Source organism: Asterias amurensis, chromosome 15 (assembly GCF_032118995.1).
Source record: "Asterias amurensis chromosome 15, ASM3211899v1".
NCBI classification, from domain to species: Eukaryota; Metazoa; Echinodermata; class Asteroidea; order Forcipulatida; family Asteriidae; genus Asterias; species Asterias amurensis.
In genome coordinates this window covers 13,706,711-13,723,675 of record NC_092662.1, presented here as the reverse complement: position 1 = coordinate 13,723,675, position 16,965 = coordinate 13,706,711, and the positions used below count along the sequence as shown (strand labels likewise).

The window sequence follows — 16,965 nt, the reverse complement described above, 5'->3', positions numbered from 1 at the left end:
TCTTGTGATAATATTTGGCTAGCCGACCACTGTAATTATTAATCATTTTCACGATTGGACTTGTTTAGCGCCCTGTGGTGGAGAGTTCATGTAGTTATTATACATAGCTTGAGTTAATTATTAATGGTTATGTATGTGTGAGAAATAAAAATTAATTTAAAGACACTGGACACCTTTGGTAATTGTCAAAGACCAGTCTTCTCACTTGGTGTATCCCAACATACATTGTGTAGGCACAAAATAACAAACCTGTGAAAATTTGAACTCAATTGGTCGTCGAAGTTGTGAGATAATAATTGAAGAAAAAAACATCCTTGTCACACAAAGTTGTGTGCTTTTAGATGCTTAGAGTTCAGGACCTCAAAATCTAAATCTGAGGTCTCAATATATTTTCAAATACTTTAGTGGAAAATTACTTCTTTCTTGAAAGCTACGTTACTTCAGAGGGAGCCTTTTCTCTTAATGTTTTATACTATTAACAGCTCTCCACTTCTTGTTATCAAGTAATTTTTTATGCTAACAATCCACTCGGGCTTGTGTGATAACTTATACTATCCATATGCTTGTACTTTCCTCTTCCCACAGGTCTTGATCACGTGACCAAAGGGGCAAATCGAACCTTCTGGAAGAGCAAGGCGTGCGGTAAACCTGAACTAAAGAAGAAGAAACACTACCTGGTGATCGGAGCTGGTGGATTGCCGATTAGAAACAACATGGGCCAACCTAGGTTAGATATAATAAAAAATAATATTTGGTTTCTATATAGCGCTTTATACACCATGTCTCAAAGTGCTTCCAACATTATTACCCCTGACCACTGGGTCATTTCATTCCTTTTAAACTATTTCAGCTCCCTGGGAGTATACAGAGCCACCAAATATGTAGCGCACTAGGTTAAACCAACCACAAGAACCATCTCTGCCCTCACAGGTACCCATTTACCTGGCATGGTTGGCGTGTGCGTAAACCGCTCGCCTCACACCAAGGTGACCCCGGTTCGATTCCCGGACGGGGCCATATGTGAGATGAGTTGTGTGTTGGTTCTCTGCTGTGCCATGAGGGTTTTCCCAGAACATCCGGTTTTCCTCCCTCGGGAAAAATCAAACACTTTAAATTTTGGCTGTGCTCCGTGGTCATAATGGGTTGATGTGGCTGGCAGCTAAAGGCGCCCTTGCATGCCTGCTTCTCGAACACGTTGTAGCCGCGTCCTTCACAATTCAGCTCTTAGCTGTGAGTAAGGATAACTAGCCCCCCAAATTATTACCTCTGGGTGGAGAGAAGCAGTACCCACTGCTTAAACATAGGATTCAAGCTGCCTCTAGCTACTGGGCAATCTTGGTGGTCTAGTTGGTGTGGCACTGCTCTAGAATGGCAAAGGTCGTGGGTTCGAATACCACCCTAGAAATATGCCTTTGATATTTTTTCATTGAACTCGGTTAAAGCCATTATACACTTTCGGTACAGAAAAAAAAAAAGTTCACAGATTTACAAAAAACTTACAGGGTTTACAAAAGGTAATGGTGAAAGACTTCTCTTGAAATATTGTTCCATGAAATGCTTTACTTTTTGAGAAAACATTAAAACACTATAAATTCTCATTAGCGAGAATTACAGATTTATTTTAAACACATGTCATGACATGGCGAAACGCACGGAAACAAGAGTGGGTTTTCCCGGTTATTTTCTCGTGACTCCGATGACCGATTGAGCCTTAATTTTCACAGGTTTGTTATTTTACATATAAGTTGTGATACACGAAGTGTGGGACTTGGACAATACTGTTTACCGAAAGTGTATATGGCTTTAAGTACTGAGTTTGCAGTGGTAACACACATTGGTGTATTATGGGTAAAAAACCATAATGAAAAAATACATTTATCAGAAAAGTTTATTACTTGATTTTTGGGGATTGAACAAAGAATTGACTAGAGTGGGATTCGAACCAATGACCTCCGGATTAACGTGCCGGCGCTCTACCAACTGAGCTATCTAGCCCTATATTGGTGATCTCCCTATTTTGTCAATATCTTTGTTTATTTCTTGTAATATTACAAACTTCCGATCATCCCATATAAAGCATTTCCACTCTCCATTTTTCACACACTTATTTTTTTTAATTTTTTTTTTTCCCCAGCTTTAAATACATAATTGACGAGAGGATGTCCTTCTACGAGTGGCCGACTGGCAAAAAAACCGAGAGCAGAAAATGGAAGGGTATTCGTGCAAAACTGGTCGCTCTGAAGGAAGACTTAATCGTCGGGGATGGATGCTCAACTTAAACGTCTGTTTTAAATTCCTGTTCTTTATAACTGTGTACAAAAAGGGTGGAGCCGACGGTACTTTTACTGCCATTACTAATTTGTTATTACCTTATAGACCTTTATCACGGTGTGGCCATCTTGATTTTACTCCATTCCTACTCATTGTAACCAAACTGAGGCTGGACGAAACAATAGTCTGGTGCCATGCACAAAGAATGTTAGCATTTGATACTGTTATGGAAACAGGGTATTATGACCAAGATGGTGACCACGTGATAAAGGTCTATTGACAAAACGAATCAACTGCGGTGTCTTTGTGCATAATCTGGGCACTGAAGACACCAAAACAATGACACGCGGTGCTCAATACTTGCGCGCCCAGATTGGTGTATAGCCAGAAGTGTATGAAAGACTTGCATGCCCTCCAACTGTCCCTAGCTGTAGGGACTGCCCCTATTTTGGAGAATTCCGATGTCAAAAATAGTGATCGGACATTCCCTAACTCTGAAAATCTTGTAATATTAAAAGCAACCAAAAATGTGATGTGAGTTTGGTAATGAAACCGTCCTTCATAATAGACCTTTATCACGGTGCAGCCATCTTGAATTTTGCCCATTGATATCAATGTTACCAAACTGAGGCTGGAAGAACAAACTAGTCTGGTTCCTAATCGCAAGATGATTATTAGCATTGCATTATTGTTATTCGATACGAGGAACTTGACCAAGATGAAGGCAGCATGATAAAGGTCTAATAACTAAATGGCCATGATCTTAATTTTCTCGCTGTTACAAATGCCTGAATCCATTCAAATATTTTGTGTCTTTGTGCGCTGACTCAGAAAGTCCCTAGTCACAGATCTGGCTAATGCCCCTATTTCTGACTTCGCCATGTTGGCATGTATGGACATGCCCATAGCCATCTGTGCCATTCTCAAGCCAAATCTTGAACCCATTTCCGTCCAACTACACGGTTTCTCGTACGACACACAAATGTCGAGCTAAGGGCAAATCCATAGATGTGACCAGTCCAATGGAAATGGGTTAAAGTTACACACATAACAGTGAGTAGCTCTTTTGTTGCATATCAGTTATTGTTTAGGTTAATTCTTTTGATTTTTCTGAAGATAAGCATGCTTTTGCATTGTACCAAGTATACACTAGTATTTTTGTTTTAATACTATCTTTTAAAAGTAATTGGTTATTACTCAATTATGGGAAAATACCTGTATGGCATGGTTTAATTCATTAAAGGCACTGGACACTATTGGTGATTATTTAAAATAATTGTTTGCATCAAAACTTATACTGAGCAATGGAGAGCTGTATAGTATAAAACATTGTGAGAAACGGCTCCCTCTCAAATGCTGTAGTTTTTGAGACGGAGGTAATTTCTCACACAAATGATAAAAGACGTAATGCTTGTAGCCTTTTATTATGCATCTGAAAGCACACAAAATACTGTGTTTATAGGGTGTTTTTCTTTCATTATTCTTGCATCTTCGATTACCAATTGACCCCAAAGGCTTAATTTTTATGCATATTTTTGGATACACCAAGTGAGACTACTGGTCTTTGACAATTACCAAAGGTGTTCAGTGCCTTAAAGTGCTTGTTAATTTGTCTTTTATATTTGTATGTAGTGTACAAGTAATATTTTTTACATTTTACCAAATACCAGCAGGACTATAAAAGGCCATGTCACACCAGGAAATTTACATGCAACCAGTTCCAGGCAATCTCCATTGAGAAATGGCATTCATTTTTCAGGTTTCTTGACAATTTCTTGGGGACAGTGAGTAACAGCTACATGAAGAAGAATCTCTCTTGAGCTGGCAAATGTTCCTTGTGCATGCAGTGCAGTTGGTTGTGCCCAAGTTGCCTTTCGAAAATTGCCCTGTGTGACAAAGCCTTTGCAAATCGTTCATTATACAAATTAAAAATTGGCAGATTTATAATAAACAAGATTTCAAGAATTAGTGCAAACTTTTGCTTCTAGCACCTGAGTTATTAAAAATTTAGCAGAACTTAAAGTGACGAAATATATCGGTTAACCTGGTAAATTATGTTTGTATCTGCTAAGAGACAATTTGTGCGCACTTTTGTTTCTAGCATGAATCATTGAAAATCAGCAGAACTAAAAGAATCGGCAGAACTGTAAAAGAATTCATAATTTTACCTGGTAAATTCTTATAACCGATTGATGTTTTATGTCATGATTTTGCATGTGTTCATGTCAGGCTTATTAATTTTATCGCAGCAAGCAATGGCGACTTGTGGAGACTCAAAAGCTTATTCCAAAAATGTTTTTACAGTACAGCTGCCACTCAAGCCCTTTTCCTGAACTTTCTGTTTCAGTTAAAGCAGTGGACACTATTGGTAAATACTCACAATAGTTGTTAGCATAAAACCTTACTTGGTGACGAGTAGTGGGGAGCTGCTGATAGTATAAAACTATTTTAGAAACGGCTCCTTCTGAAGTAACTTAGTGTTCGAGAAGGAAGTAATTTTCCACTAAAATATTTTAATTTGATTTCGAGACCTCCCAATTAGATTTTGAGGTCCCGAAATCAAGCATCTGGAAGCACACAACTTCGTGTGACAAGGGTGTTTTTTCTTTCATTATTATCTCGCAACTTCAACAACCAATTGAGCCCAAATTTTCACAGGTTTGTAATTTTATGCATATGTTGAGATACACCAAGTGAGAAGACTGGTATTTGACAATTACCAATAGTGTCCAGTGTTTATAAGCTCAGTCCGTCCATTTGAAAAAGAGTTAAGGTGATTTCAGACAAATTAATGGTTACTCTGAAAGGCCTACCTGGCTTTAAAGAGCACATAAAACATACACATTAATTTTGGTTTTTATTGGAATGAGATTAATATGTTTTGTTGTGTGTGTTTTGTTTTCTAACATGTATGTTTCTTTATATTTTTTATGTATGTTTTACATTTATAAATAAACGCATTATTCATTTTGTATCCATAAATGCATCAGTCCATTTTTATTTTGCAAAGGAAGCCATCGATTGTAGAAACTGATGAAAAAGCCATTTGCGAGTTAGATTTGAATAATGTCTGGTACACTGACTTGCTTAGTCACAATGTACCGCTTACATTTGAATTCCTCAGACTATAACTAGACAGTTGCTATGTCAATGGTTCACAATAGCCGTGTACAATTTTTCAGGTAAAATTTGATAAGTATAATTTGTACACAAGGCTACACTATAGCCATGGCAAAATTTGATAAGTACACTTGTTCACTTTTTCAGGCAAAATTTGATAAGTTTACAATGCTGTAGCCTTGTTCACTTTTTCAGGCAAAATTTGATAAGTAGGCCCTACACCTCACTTTTTCAGGCAAAATTTGATAAGTACACTTGTTAACTTTTTCAAGCAAAATTTGGTAAGTACAAACCGCGATAGCCTTGTTCACTTTTTCAGGTAAAATTTGATAAGTACACACAAATTTGATGAATTTGGTGAATGCTGGATTTACCCCTCGGATTATTTTTCAGTTTGGGGCTCAAATTGGAAAAAAAAGTCTTGACTTAAACACTTGTAATTCTTTCAGTTTTGGGCTCAAATTCGATGAATGGTGGATATACCCCTTTTGTGATTTTTTTTACTTGTTCAATGTTTGTCCCTTTCGGCTGAGCCGTTATGATTGTTGGAATACTAGTACAACATGTTGTTAAAATACTGGACTCTTGATTGTCCCCCAAAATTGGATAACCGCTGGACTTACCTCATGTGATTTTGTCAATATTTTACTTTTAAGAAATTAAACCAAAATATCTACTCACTTTTATCAGCTGTAGTAAAGTAGTTGTAATTATAAACATTTACCCTGGAACCCACTTCCCCAAGACCAGTGATCTTGAGACACCACGCCTGCTGCTGGTGATATATAACCGAAATGCTTAAGAGCAGAGAGCAGTCCTACTTTTTAATCGTTTTCTCGAGATTATTTAGGCAGTTTTTTGGAGGACTCAAACACTGTTTCCGCGAATCACACACAACAACCTCCTATTCCGTCCATTTTGGCGTGTTCAATTTTGTGTTGTATTATTAATATTATTATTTAGGTATTTATTGTTCGTTGGCATTTCTAACTGGCGCCGCAGCTTCTCCAAGAACGTATTGGACTGGGAGCTACGGGACCCGGGTTCAATTCCCGCGTGTGTGTTTTTCTTTTTTGCTTGGACGCAGTGAGTGAGTTATTTAAGTAGTGTAAAAATCATCTCCAATCACCAACGGGCACTGTGGCGACACGGTGCACTGGATAGTTCAATTGCGTGCAATCCAGAGCTGGTACACCGGTTCGAATCCCGCCCGTACCAAGAGGGACATGACTTTTACTGCTTGCACCAGTAATGGATTGGGGTCCGTCATGTCTATCCCCAAATTAGGTGTGGATGAGTAATACCGTGTGGGAGAGTAAAGGAGGGACCGGGACCGCAAGTCCCTTAAGGGTTCTAATGGGTGATCACCACGCTGGTTTCGGCCAGACTTTGAGTCCCCTGAATGCCTGGTCGTCACTCTGACTAACTCTTTGCACAAATTTACTTTAACTTTATTTAAGTTAACAACTATATAGGCCTATCAACATTATTTATAACCAATTTGAGCCACAAACTGAAAACAAAATTTGACAAGTTCACAAGGCCTTGTAGACTTTTTCAAGCAAAAATTTACAAGTTTCACAAGGCTTTAGCCTTGTAGACTTTTTCAAGCAAAAATTGACAAGTTTCACAAGGCTACAGCCTTGTAGACTTTTTCAAGCAAAAATTAACAAGTTTCACAGCAAAAATTGACTCACAAGGCTATAGCCTTGTAGACTTTTTCAAGCAAAAATTTACTCACAAGGCTATAGCCTTGTAGACTTTTTCAAGTAGAAATTGACAAGTTTCACAAGGCTATAGCCTTGTAGACTTTTTCAAGCAAAAATTGACAAACTCACAAGGCTATATAGCCTTGTAGACTTTTTCAAGCAAAAATTGACAAACTCTCAAGCCTTTGTAGACTTTTTCAAGCAAAAATTGACAAGTTTCACAAGGCTATAGCCTTGTAGACTTTTTCAAGCAAAAATTGACAAGTTCACAAGCCTTGTAGACTTTTTCAAGCAAAAATTGACAAGTTTCACAAGGCTATAGCCTTGTAGACTTTTTCAAGCAAAAATCGACAAACTCACAAGGCCTTGTAGACTTTGTAGACTTTTTCAAGTAAAAATTGACAAGTTCACAAGGCCTTGTAGACTTTTTCAAGCAAAAATTGACAAGTTTCACAAGGCTATAGCCTTGTAGACTTTTTCAAGTAAAAATTTACTAGTTTCACAAGGCTAGTTTCACAAGCCTTGTAGACTTTTTCAAGCAAAAATTGACAAGTTTCACAAGGCTATAGCCTTGTAGACTTTTTCAAGCAAAAATTGACAAACCCACAAGGCTATAGCCTTGTAGACTTTTTCAAGCAAAAATTGACAAGTTTCACAAGACTATAGCCTAGTAGACTTTTTCAAGCAAAAATTGACAAACTCACAAGGCTATAGCCTTGTAGACTTTTTCAAGCAAAAATTGACTCACAAGGCTAAAGCCTTGTAGACTTTTTCAAGTAAAAATTGACAAGTTCACAAGGCTTGAAAAAGACTTTTTCAAGCAAAAATTGACAAGTTTCACAAGGCTATAGCCTTGTAGACTTTTTTCAAGCAGAATTTGACAAACTCACAAGGCATATAGCCTTGTAGACTTTTTCAAGTAAAAATTGACAAGTTCACAAGGCCTTGTTGACTTTTTCAAGCAAAAATTGACAAGTTCACAAGGCTATAGCCTTGTAGACTTTTTCAAGCAAAAATTTACTAGTTTCACAAGGCTATAGCCTTGTAGACTTTTTCAAGCGAAAATTGACTCACAAGGCCTTGTACTCACAAGGCCTTGTAGCCTTGTACACTTTTTCAAGTTAAAGCTGACAAGTTTCACAAGGCGATAGCCTTGTAGACTTTTTCAAGCAAAAATTGACAAGTTTCACAAGGCTATAGCCTTGTAGACTTTTTCAAGCAAAAATTGACAAACTCACAAGGCTATAGCCTTGTAGCCTATTCAAGCAAAAATTGACAAACTCACAAGGCCTTGTAGACTTTTTCAAGCAAAAATTGACAAGTTTCACAAGGCTATAGCCTTGTAGACTTTTTCAAGCAAAAATTGACAAGTTCACAAGGCTATAGCCTTGTAGACTTTTTCAAGTAAAAATTGACAAACTCACAAGGCTATAGCCTTGTAGACTTTTTCAAGCAAAAATTGACAAGTTTCACAAGGCTATAGCCTTGTAGACTTTTTCAAGCAAAAATTGACAAACCCACAAGGCTATAGCCTTGTAGACTTTTTCAAGCAAAAATTGACAAGTTTCACAAGACTATAGCCTAGTAGACTTTTTCAAGCAAAAATTGACAAACTCACAAGTAGACTTTTTCAAGCAAAAATTGACAAGTTTCACAAGGCTAAAGCCTTGTAGACTTTTTCAAGCAAAAATTGACAAACTCACAAGGCTATAGCCTTGTAGACTTTTTCAAGTAAAAATTGACAAGTTCACAAGGCCTTGTAGACTTTTTCAAGCAAAAATTGACAAGTTTCACAAGGCTAAAGCCTTGTAGACTTTTTCAAGCAAAAATTGACAAACTCACAAGGCTATAGCCTTGTAGACTTTTTCAAGTAAAAATTGACAAGTTCACAAGGCCTTGTAGACTTTTTCAAGCAAAAATTGACAAACTCACAAGGCTATAGCCTTGTAGACTTTTTCAAGCAAAAATTGACTCACAAGCCTTGTAGGCTTTTTCAAGCAAAAATTGACAAGTTTCACAAGGCTATAGCCTTGTAGACTTTTTCAAGTAAAAATTGACAAATTCACAAGGCTATAGCCTTGTAGACTTTTTCAAGTAAAAATTGACAAATTCACAAGGCTATAGCCTTGTAGAAAATTGACAAGTTCACAAGGCTATAGCCTTGTAGACTTTTTCAAGCAAAAATTGACAAGTTCACAAGGCTATAGCCTTGTAGACTTTTTCAAGTAAAAATTGACAAGTTTCACAAGGCTATAGCCTTGTAGACTTTTTCAAGTAAAAATTGACAAGTTCACAAGGCTATAGCCTTGTAGACTTTTTCAAGCAAAAATTGACAAACTCACAAGGCGATAGCCTTGTAGACTTTTTCAAGCAAAAATTGACTCACAAGGCTAACCCCTGGTAGAAAATTGACAAGTTCACAAGGCTATAGCCTTGTAGACTTTTTAAAGCAGAAATTGACAAGTTCACAAGGCTATAGCCTTGTAGACTTTTTCAAGCAAAAATTGACAAACTCACAAGGCGATAGCCTTGTAGACTTTTTCAAGCAAAAATTGACAAACTCACAAGGCTATAGCCTTGTAGACTTTTTCAAGCAAAAATTGACTCACAAGGCTAACCCCTTGTAGAAAATTGACAAGTTCACAAGGCTATAGCCTTGTAGAAAATTGACAAGTTCACAAAGCCTTGTAGACTTTTTCAAGCAAAAATTGACAAGTTTCACAAGGCTATAGCCTTGTAGACATTTTCAAGTAAAAATTGACAAATTCACAAGGCTATAGCCTTGTAGACTTTTTCAAGCAAAAATTGACTCACAAGGCTAACCCCTTGTAGAAAATTGACAAGTTCACAAGGCTATAGCCTTGTAGAAAATTGACAAGTTCACAAGGCTATAGCCTTGTAGACTTTATCAAGTAAAAATTGACAAATTCACAAGGCTATAGCCTTGTAGACTTTTTCAAGCAAAAATTGACAAGTTTCACAAGGCTATAGCCTTGTAGACATTTTCAAGTAAAAATTGACAAGTTTCACAAGGCTATAGCCTTGTAGACATTTTCAAGTAAAAATTGACAAATTCACAAGGCTATAGCCTTGTAGACTTTTTCAAGTAAAAATTGACAAGTTCACAAGGCCTTGTAGACTTTTTCAAGCAAAATTTGACAAGTTTCACAAGGCTATAGCCTTGTAGACTTTTTCAAGCAAAAATTGACAAACTCACAAGGCTATAGCCTTGTAGACTTTTTCAAGTAAAAATTGACAAGTTCACAAGGCTATAGCCTTGTAGACTTTTTCAAGCAAAAATTGACAAACTCACAAGGCTATAGCCTTGTATACTTTTTCAAGTAAAAATTGACAAACTCACAAGGCTATAGCCTTGTAGACTTTTTCAAGCAAATAAATTGACAAGTTTCACAAGGCTATAGCCTTGTAGACTTTTTCAAGCAAAAATTGACAAGTTCACAAGGCTATAGCCTTGTAGACTTTTTCAAGTAAAAATTTACTAGTTTCACAAGGCTATAGCCTTGTAGACCTTTTCAAGCAAAAATTGACAAGTTTCACAAGGCTAAAGCCTTGTAGACTTTTTCAAGCAAAAATTGACAAGTTCACAAGGCTATAGCCTTGTAGATTTTTTCAAGCAAAAATTGACAAGTTCACAAGGCTTGTAGACTTTTTCAAGTAAAAATTGACAAACTCACAAGGCTATAGCCTTGTAGACTTTTTCAAGCAAAAATTGACAAGTTTCACAGGGCTATAGCCTTGTAGACTTTTTCAAGCAAAAATTGACAAACTCACAAGGCTATAGCCTTGTAGACTTTTTCAAGCAAAAATTGACAAGTTTCACAAGGCGATAGCCTTGTAGACTTTTTCAAGCAAAAATTGACAAACTCACAAGGCTATAGCCTTGTAGACTTTTTCAAGCAAAAATTGACTCACAAGGCTAAAGCCTTGTAGACTTTTTCAAGTAAAAATTGACAAGTTCACAAGGCCTTGTAGACTTTTTCAAGCAAAAATTGACAAACTCACAAGGCTATAGCCTTGTAGACTTTTTCAAGCAAAAATTGACTCACAAGCCTTGTAGACTTTTTCAAGCAAAAATTGACAAGTTTCACAAGGCTATAGCCTTGTAGACTTTTTCAAGTAAAAATTGACAAATTCACAAGGCTATAGCCTTGTAGACTTTTTCAAGTAAAAATTGACAAATTCACAAGGCTATAGCCTTGTAGAAAATTGACAAGTTCACAAGGCTATAGCCTTGTAGACTTTTTCAAGCAAAAATTGACAAGTTCACAAGGCTATAGCCTTGTAGACTTTTTCAAGTAAAAATTGACAAGTTTCACAAGGCTTGTAGACTTTTTCAAGTAAAAATTGACAAATTCACAAGGCTATAGCCTTGTAGAAAATTGACAAGTTCACAAGGCCTTGTAGACTTTTTAAAGCAGAAATTGACAAGTTCACAAGGCGATAGCCTTGTAGACTTTTTCAAGCAAAAATTGACTCACAAGGCTAACCCCTTGTAGAAAATTGACAAGTTCACAAGGCTATAGCCTTGTAGAAAATTGACAAGTTCACAAGGCTATAGCCTTGTAGACTTTATCAAGTAAAAATTGACAAGTTCACAAGGCTTGAAAAAGACTTTTTCAAGCAAAAATTGACAAGTTTCACAAGGCTATAGCCTTGTAGACTTTTTTCAAGCAGAATTTGACAAACTCACAAGGCATATAGCCTTGTAGACTTTTTCAAGTAAAAATTGACAAATTCACAAGGCTATAGCCTTGTAGAAAATTGACAAGTTCACAAGGCTATAGCCTTGTAGACTTTTTCAAGCAAAAATTGACAAGTTCACAAGGCTATAGCCTTGTAGACTTTTTCAAGTAAAAATTGACAAGTTCACAAGGCTTGAAAAAGACTTTTTCAAGCAAAAATTGACAAGTTTCACAAGGCTATAGCCTTGTAGACTTTTTTCAAGCAGAATTTGACAAACTCACAAGGCATATAGCCTTGTAGACTTTTTCAAGTAAAAATTGACAAATTCACAAGGCTATAGCCTTGTAGAAAATTGACAAGTTCACAAGGCTATAGCCTTGTAGACTTTTTCAAGCAAAAATTGACAAGTTCACAAGGCTATAGCCTTGTAGACTTTTTCAAGTAAAAATTGACAAGTTTCACAAGGCTTGTAGACTTTTTCAAGTAAAAATTGACAAATTCACAAGGCTATAGCCTTGTAGAAAATTGACAAGTTCACAAGGCTATAGCCTTGTAGACTTTTTAAAGCAGAAATTGACAAGTTCACAAGGCGATAGCCTTGTAGACTTTTTCAAGCAAAAATTGACTCACAAGGCTAACCCCTTGTAGAAAATTGACAAGTTCACAAGGCTATAGCCTTGTAGAAAATTGACAAGTTCACAAGGCTATAGCCTTGTAGACTTTATCAAGTAAAAATTGACAAATTCACAAGGCTATAGCCTTGTAGACTTTTTCAAGCAAAAATTGACTCACAAGGCTAAAGCCTTGTAGACTTTTTCAAGTAAAAATTGACAAGTTCACAAGGCTTGAAAAAGACTTTTTCAAGCAAAAATTGACAAGTTTCACAAGGCTATAGCCTTGTAGACTTTTTTCAAGCAGAATTTGACAAACTCACAAGGCATATAGCCTTGTAGACTTTTTCAAGTAAAAATTGACAAGTTCACAAGGCCTTGTTGACTTTTTCAAGCAAAAATTGACAAGTTCACAAGGCTATAGCCTTGTAGACTTTTTCAAGCAAAAATTTACTAGTTTCACAAGGCTATAGCCTTGTAGACTTTTTCAAGCAAAAATTGACTCACAAGGCCTTGTACTCACAAGGCCTTGTAGCCTTGTACACTTTTTCAAGTTAAAGCTGACAAGTTTCACAAGGCGATAGCCTTGTAGACTTTTTCAAGCAAAAATTGACAAGTTTCACAAGGCTATAGCCTTGTAGACTTTTTCAAGCAAAAATTGACAAACTCACAAGGCTATAGCCTTGTAGCCTATTCAAGCAAAAATTGACAAACTCACAAGGCCTTGTAGACTTTTTCAAGCAAAAATTGACAAGTTTCACAAGGCTATAGCCTTGTAGACTTTTTCAAGCAAAAATTGACAAGTTCACAAGGCTATAGCCTTGTAGACTTTTTCAAGTAAAAATTGACAAACTCACAAGGCTATAGCCTTGTAGACTTTTTCAAGCAAAAATTGACAAGTTTCACAAGGCTATAGCCTTGTAGACTTTTTCAAGCAAAAATTGACAAACCCACAAGGCTATAGCCTTGTAGACTTTTTCAAGCAAAAATTGACAAGTTTCACAAGACTATAGCCTAGTAGACTTTTTCAAGCAAAAATTGACAAACTCACAAGTAGACTTTTTCAAGCAAAAATTGACAAGTTTCACAAGGCTAAAGCCTTGTAGACTTTTTCAAGCAAAAATTGACAAACTCACAAGGCTATAGCCTTGTAGACTTTTTCAAGTAAAAATTGACAAGTTCACAAGGCCTTGTAGACTTTTTCAAGCAAAAATTGACAAACTCACAAGGCTATAGCCTTGTAGACTTTTTCAAGCAAAAATTGACTCACAAGCCTTGTAGGCTTTTTCAAGCAAAAATTGACAAGTTTCACAAGGCTATAGCCTTGTAGACTTTTTCAAGTAAAAATTGACAAATTCACAAGGCTATAGCCTTGTAGACTTTTTCAAGTAAAAATTGACAAATTCACAAGGCTATAGCCTTGTAGAAAATTGACAAGTTCACAAGGCTATAGCCTTGTAGACTTTTTCAAGCAAAAATTGACAAGTTCACAAGGCTATAGCCTTGTAGACTTTTTCAAGTAAAAATTGACAAGTTTCACAAGGCTATAGCCTTGTAGACTTTTTCAAGTAAAAATTGACAAGTTCACAAGGCTATAGCCTTGTAGACTTTTTCAAGCAAAAATTGACAAACTCACAAGGCGATAGCCTTGTAGACTTTTTCAAGCAAAAATTGACTCACAAGGCTAACCCCTGGTAGAAAATTGACAAGTTCACAAGGCTATAGCCTTGTAGACTTTTTAAAGCAGAAATTGACAAGTTCACAAGGCTATAGCCTTGTAGACTTTTTCAAGCAAAAATTGACAAACTCACAAGGCGATAGCCTTGTAGACTTTTTCAAGCAAAAATTGACAAACTCACAAGGCTATAGCCTTGTAGACTTTTTCAAGCAAAAATTGACTCACAAGGCTAACCCCTTGTAGAAAATTGACAAGTTCACAAGGCTATAGCCTTGTAGAAAATTGACAAGTTCACAAAGCCTTGTAGACTTTTTCAAGCAAAAATTGACAAGTTTCACAAGGCTATAGCCTTGTAGACATTTTCAAGTAAAAATTGACAAATTCACAAGGCTATAGCCTTGTAGACTTTTTCAAGCAAAAATTGACTCACAAGGCTAACCCCTTGTAGAAAATTGACAAGTTCACAAGGCTATAGCCTTGTAGAAAATTGACAAGTTCACAAGGCTATAGCCTTGTAGACTTTATCAAGTAAAAATTGACAAATTCACAAGGCTATAGCCTTGTAGACTTTTTCAAGCAAAAATTGACAAGTTTCACAAGGCTATAGCCTTGTAGACATTTTCAAGTAAAAATTGACAAATTCACAAGGCTATAGCCTTGTAGACTTTTTCAAGTAAAAATTGACAAGTTCACAAGGCCTTGTAGACTTTTTCAAGCAAAATTTGACAAGTTTCACAAGGCTATAGCCTTGTAGACTTTTTCAAGCAAAAATTGACAAACTCACAAGGCTATAGCCTTGTAGACTTTTTCAAGTAAAAATTGACAAGTTCACAAGGCTATAGCCTTGTAGACTTTTTCAAGCAAAAATTGACAAACTCACAAGGCTATAGCCTTGTATACTTTTTCAAGTAAAAATTGACAAACTCACAAGGCTATAGCCTTGTAGACTTTTTCAAGCAAATAAATTGACAAGTTTCACAAGGCTATAGCCTTGTAGACTTTTTCAAGCAAAAATTGACAAGTTCACAAGGCTATAGCCTTGTAGACTTTTTCAAGTAAAAATTTACTAGTTTCACAAGGCTATAGCCTTGTAGACCTTTTCAAGCAAAAATTGACAAGTTTCACAAGGCTAAAGCCTTGTAGACTTTTTCAAGCAAAAATTGACAAGTTCACAAGGCTATAGCCTTGTAGACTTTTTTCAAGCAAAGTTTGATAAACTCACAAGGCTATAGCCTTGTAGATTTTTTCAAGCAAAAATTGACAAGTTCACAAGGCTTGTAGACTTTTTCAAGTAAAAATTGACAAACTCACAAGGCTATAGCCTTGTAGACTTTTTCAAGCAAAAATTGACAAGTTTCACAGGGCTATAGCCTTGTAGACTTTTTCAAGCAAAAATTGACAAACTCACAAGGCTATAGCCTTGTAGACTTTTTCAAGCAAAAATTGACAAGTTTCACAAGGCGATAGCCTTGTAGACTTTTTCAAGCAAAAATTGACAAACTCACAAGGCTATAGCCTTGTAGACTTTTTCAAGCAAAAATTGACTCACAAGGCTAAAGCCTTGTAGACTTTTTCAAGTAAAAATTGACAAGTTCACAAGGCCTTGTAGACTTTTTCAAGCAAAAATTGACAAACTCACAAGGCTATAGCCTTGTAGACTTTTTCAAGCAAAAATTGACTCACAAGCCTTGTAGACTTTTTCAAGCAAAAATTGACAAGTTTCACAAGGCTATAGCCTTGTAGACTTTTTCAAGTAAAAATTGACAAATTCACAAGGCTATAGCCTTGTAGACTTTTTCAAGTAAAAATTGACAAATTCACAAGGCTATAGCCTTGTAGAAAATTGACAAGTTCACAAGGCTATAGCCTTGTAGACTTTTTCAAGCAAAAATTGACAAGTTCACAAGGCTATAGCCTTGTAGACTTTTTCAAGTAAGAATTGACAAGTTTCACAAGGCTTGTAGACTTTTTCAAGTAAAAATTGACAAATTCACAAGGCTATAGCCTTGTAGAAAATTGACAAGTTCACAAGGCTATAGCCTTGTAGACTTTTTAAAGCAGAAATTGACAAGTTCACAAGGCGATAGCCTTGTAGACTTTTTCAAGCAAAAATTGACTCACAAGGCTAACCCCTTGTAGAAAATTGACAAGTTCACAAGGCTATACCCTTGTAGAAAATTGACAAGTTCACAAGGCTATAGCCTTGTAGACTTTATCAAGTAAAAATTGACAAATTCACAAGGCTATAGCCTTGTAGACTTTTTCAAGCAAAAATTGACAAGTTTCACAAGGCTATAGCCTTGTAGACATTTTCAAGTAAAAATTGACAAATTCACAAGGCTATAGCCTTGTAGACTTTTTCAAGCAAAAATTGACAAGTTCACAAGGCTATAGCCTTGTAGAAAATTGACAAGTTCACAAGGCTATAGCCTTGTAGACTTTATCAAGTAAAAATTGACAAATTCACAAGGCTATAGCCTTGTAGACTTTTTCAAGCAAAAATTGACAAGTTTCACAAGGCTATAGCCTTGTAGACATTTTCAAGTAAAAATTGACAAATTCACAAGGCTATAGCCTTGTAGACTTTTTCAAGCAAAAATTGACAAGTTTCACAAGGCTATAGCCTTGTAGACATTTTCAAGTAAAAATTGACAAATTCACAAGGCTATAGCCTTGTAGACTTTTTCAAGCAAAAATTGATAAGTTTCACAAGGCTATAGCCTTGTAGACATTTTCAAGTAAAAATTGACAAATTCACAAGGCTATAGCCTTGTAGAAAATTGACAAGTTTCACAAGGCTATAGCCTTGTAGACTTTTTCAAGCAAAAATTGACTCACAAGGCTAACCCCTTGTAGAAAATTGACAAGTTCA

The 16,965-nt window shown here is 36.2% G+C and overlaps 1 protein-coding gene across 3 annotated transcripts in view; it reads left to right on the top strand.

Annotated features, from left to right (window-relative positions):
• Positions 1-5,959, top strand: part of LOC139947861 (complement C3-like) — a 53,161-nt gene extending 47,202 nt beyond the window's left edge. For all 3 annotated transcript variants that reach the window (XM_071945680.1, XM_071945679.1, XM_071945681.1), the window contains exons 39-40: positions 586-727; positions 2,135-5,959. In XM_071945680.1, coding sequence (XP_071801781.1) covers positions 586-727; positions 2,135-2,279 — 287 coding nt within the window. In that variant the 3' untranslated portion in view covers positions 2,280-5,959. The remainder of the gene's footprint in view (positions 1-585; positions 728-2,134) is intronic.
• Positions 5,960-16,965: the final 11,006 nt, after the last annotated feature.